General features: G+C 46.6%; 1 protein-coding gene across 1 annotated transcript in view; it reads right to left on the bottom strand.

Annotated features, from left to right (window-relative positions):
- Nucleotides 1-619: 619 nt before the first annotated feature.
- The window catches only part of chrna9a (cholinergic receptor, nicotinic, alpha 9a), a 4,411-nt gene continuing 828 nt past the window's right edge, over nucleotides 620-4,202 (bottom strand). Inside the window, exons 3-7 of the mRNA XM_071923200.2 lie at nucleotides 3,583-3,737; nucleotides 3,048-3,228; nucleotides 2,078-2,429; nucleotides 1,112-1,731; nucleotides 620-894 (exon numbers count right to left, since the gene is read on the bottom strand). Coding sequence (XP_071779301.1) covers nucleotides 724-894; nucleotides 1,112-1,731; nucleotides 2,078-2,429; nucleotides 3,048-3,228; nucleotides 3,583-3,737 — 1,479 coding nt within the window. The 3' untranslated portion in view covers nucleotides 620-723. The remainder of the gene's footprint in view (nucleotides 895-1,111; nucleotides 1,732-2,077; nucleotides 2,430-3,047; nucleotides 3,229-3,582; nucleotides 3,738-4,202) is intronic.

Here is a 4,202-nt window from a genome sequence, read left to right as displayed (position 1 = left end):
TTTCTTTGCCTAGCACCTGTCTACCATGGATAAACCTTCTAGGGACATGGGTTGATACAGTAACATCTACTGTCTGCACACTGTGGCTTTGACCCTTGCACTCATTTTTGATTGTGTATAATGTTGACAATCTAGGAATTTTAGCTTTTTCTGCTGGTGCACCCACTGTAACTCACTCTGTAAAAGAGCTTCATCTGGTTGCTTAAATCGTAATGTAAGTAATGTAATGCCTATAGCTGGATGTCTGGCTGTTAGCTCATTAATAATGGAGAGTCCATGCATGTTCAAGGCCTAGATTGTCTTACTGCGCGACCGCTCAGTCACACGTGCAAGCACACCTGACTTTAACTAACTGAAAGACTTTGATGAATTTCTTAATTGTGTGTGTGTGTGTGTGTGTGTGTGTGTGTAAAAGGATAACCAAGTGTTTATTTGTGTGCAATGACCCTGCCCTCTTTATGTAAAAGCAGAAAGCAATGATGAACCTACACAAACACACACACGAACACACACACATGCACCTACACACATACAAAATACTGACATCACAAATACCCTTTGTTAGACAAATCTTTTTGTTTTGATTTATCATTATACATATGAAGACATTTGACATTGCATTGAACTGGAAGTGACTCTTGAATAACACTGGGGTCCAACAATGACGATGATGAGAATGATGGTGGTTATGATGATAAAATGATGATAATGGTGAGGAGGCTGTCAGGTTGCCTTGGCGATGATGAGGATGCTCATGAGGAAGACCATGATGAAGAAGATCCACATGAAAAACCTATCCATCACCTTGGCAACCTTCTTCCACTCTGCTCCCTTGGCGTTAGTCGCTCTCTGTTCGCGGAAGCAGTTGGCGATGTACTGGATGTTCTTCACCACCTGAGAGAGAGAGAGAGAGAGAGAGAGAGAGAGAGAGAGAGAGATACATTGAACAGTGCTGAAGACGCTCTTCCTCATACTCATCCATGAAGTTGATTATGGGCCAAGCTTTTAGGAATAGCAGGATCTCTCTAATGCCTAAGAAACATTAGAAGAAGAGAAGGTAGATAAGTAGGTAAGTAAGTAAATGGAGAAACGGCATGCTGAGGTGATTCACCTGTTTGTGTTGGGGGCAGGGGCAGCTGCAGGGGCAGGCTGAGATGTGAAGCTTCTCCGGCTGGTAGAGCAGCTGTTCCTTCAGTCCCCCGTTCAGGTGCTGGAGGTTACGTAGAGGAGGGGCCTGGTAGTCCAGCTCGTCCCGCCTGATGTGGTGGAACCGTCGCGGCGGCTCTCTCTTCCCCTCACCCCTCTCCCCTCTGGTGGTGTGGTTGTTGTGGTTGTTGTAATGGTGGCGGCTGTTGTTGGCGTGGCCGTTTGCCTGGCGAAGGTTGTTGTGGTTCTGCTGATGCTTGCTGTGGTGATGCGGGCCGTGGCCGTTGCTGTACTGGTACGGGTCACTGTCGTGGTAGAGACTGTCGTGGAAGCGATCGCCGTGGTAACCGCTGTTGTCACCCATGGGTTCATCGGTGTAGAGCGGGGTTCTCTCGCTCTCCGGCGTGGTGCAGTTCTCCCCCACCTCATAGACGAAGAAGATCTTTGACATGTAGTCTATGATGAGCACCTTGGCCCAGTGAGGGACAGGCTTGGCCTCGGCGCCACAGAAATGAATGTTCATGATGAAGATGGTAAGAGAGGTGGAGGCTGTGATCATAGTCATGGTGGCTATGTAGTACTTCCCTAAAGGAGAAAAGACCAGAGTTACATTGGGGAAACGGTTGACGGACAACACAATCACACACATAGACACTCACCCGATTATACCTTCCTTGCTCCCACATACATAGTCAAACTGCACCATTGATCTGGAAAGTTTTACCACTGACATATGTAGGCCCCAATAGATCATCATGTTTCCAAATAGAATGCCCTAACGTGTCAAAGCACCAAATACATATCCAGCCATTTAGAGGTGTATCCAACATTGCCTCAAAGCTACACAATTGAGTTAGAAGAATTACAAATTGAAGCACTGAACACCTAGAATACTTCGAAAGGCCTCAATTTTACAAGTCTTTGCACTCACCTATATAGGGCACGTTCTCGGAGGGAGGCATGCTCTCGGCCACCATCAGCTGGAACACAGTGAGCGCCAGCAGCACCGTCACCCCGAGGGAAACCTTCTCCCCCGAGTCAGCCGGCAGGTAGAAGCCCAGCGGGGCCAGGAACGAGATGAGGAAACAGGGGAGCAGGAGGTTGAAGATGTAGAAGGAGGAGCGGCGCTTCAGCAGCAGGGTGTAGGTTATGTCGGGGTAAGGGTCGGAGCAGCAGCCGTACATGATGACGTTTTTAACCGCCGGCATGCCGTGGCACTCCCACTCCACATTCTCCACAAAGTCGGACAGGTCGCCGCTGTCCAAGCCCATGGTGATGTCCACCTGGGAGGAGGACACACATAGACAAACTGGGAGCTGTAGCTGTAAAGAAATGCATGCATGTACTCAAATGCACACACACATAAACACACACCCTACCTTATGTCCCTCATCTCGCCATACGATGCACGTGTGTGTGTGTGCATATACATCCATGAATGATTGTTAAACAAAGCACCATTGTATTCACATATGGATGCACACACTAACAATCAGGATGATGAATAACTGTTTTTTGTGTGTAACTCACCATACATTTTAAAAAACAAGGAGAAGTCATTCATTTTCTCTACTTAAAGGGAACTGGAGCCTTTGTCTTCCCCTCTTATCCTATTGAGGAGCTAATTGGTTGCACCTTTCTCTTTGTCTCCTAACCTACATGTATATTTGCTCTTTGAGAATGTTCTGGTCAGAACCAGTGATGAAAGTCTGAGGACTGAAATGTCTGCAGCTTTTTGAATTCACTTTTGTGCATGCTGAGCATATTTTTGCTTGTAAATATCACTCTAAATAAAAGACAGATTTTACAGTAATCCCAGAATATGGACTGATTCATGGAGGCTTTTTTTGTCCAAGTTTAGAAGGTTGGATGCTCTCCATGTGTCCCCTCTCATTACACACCTGGTTGCCATTGTAGGTCCAGGAGCCGAAGGTGAGGTTGCACTGCTGCCAGTCGAAGGGGAAGTAGGAGACGTCCACCACACAGGAGCTCTTGGTGATGGCCGGGGAGTCCCAGATGATCTCACCGTTGTACCGCAGCACCACATTGGTGTCGGCAGGCCCTGACGACTCCTCATCTGCTCTGTACAGACACAAAGAGGGAGACATGAAGGGACGCATCCGTACGTACGTACTCAGTCAGACATACACACACAGGGATACACTGGTAAATAAAAAGGTGGGTAAACTATGTCCTCCAGGTTGTGATCGTCATAAGGCAGACATCTATCAATATAAATAAAAATCAGTTCTGTTTTCATAAAAGTGCACACACCATTATTGAAGTGTTAAGTCACAAAACAGGCATTTCAGAACAGTAGTTCTAGTACTGTAGTGGGGGTTTTTTTTCACCTTTTCATTTTATTTCTCTCTGTCTGTCTTTCTCTCTTTCTCCCCCCCTTTTCTGTCTGTACATCTGTCCCTACTAGTTACTGACTTGTTGTAGAGGACGATGTCGGGCCTCCAAACCAGGTCACTGGGGATGCGGATCACCTCTAGGCCGTCGTAATCCTCCTTGTCCCACTTCAGGTAGGCGTCGTGCCAGATTTGCCTGATCCACAGGTAGGTGGTCAGCACCTGGTTCCTCTCATCCTACACACACATACACACACGCACACACACACACACACACACACACACACACAGAGATAAACATGAACACATACAAATATGGCACATGCCAGTACAAACATGTACACATAAGCCTGTGCAAACACACAGCACATGTAAACACAAACACAATGGATGTAATCCCTCCTTTACACTCCAATCCACTGCTACTCACTGCTGACCTCTAGTGGTCTCTACAGGAACAGCAGAATGTGGGTTGGTCTGAGAGCCACACATTTGCTCTGTAGCTCCTGAAGTAAAGCATTATCAAATTAGGACTTGCTAAGTATTGCACTGGAGACAGCACTTATTTCCAATTTGCTACAGCCAGATATTTATTTGTATACCCTCTGTATGCACAATATCTTTGACATTTTGACAGTGGCCTGCAGTTCTGCCATACCTTTGATATGTGCTAGAATGAATCGTGATTGACAGTAGCACCTC

Source organism: Centroberyx gerrardi, chromosome 3 (genome assembly GCF_048128805.1).
Source record: "Centroberyx gerrardi isolate f3 chromosome 3, fCenGer3.hap1.cur.20231027, whole genome shotgun sequence".
Taxonomy (NCBI): domain Eukaryota; kingdom Metazoa; phylum Chordata; class Actinopteri; order Beryciformes; family Berycidae; genus Centroberyx; species Centroberyx gerrardi.
This window is presented reverse-complemented; position numbering and strand designations above follow the sequence as displayed.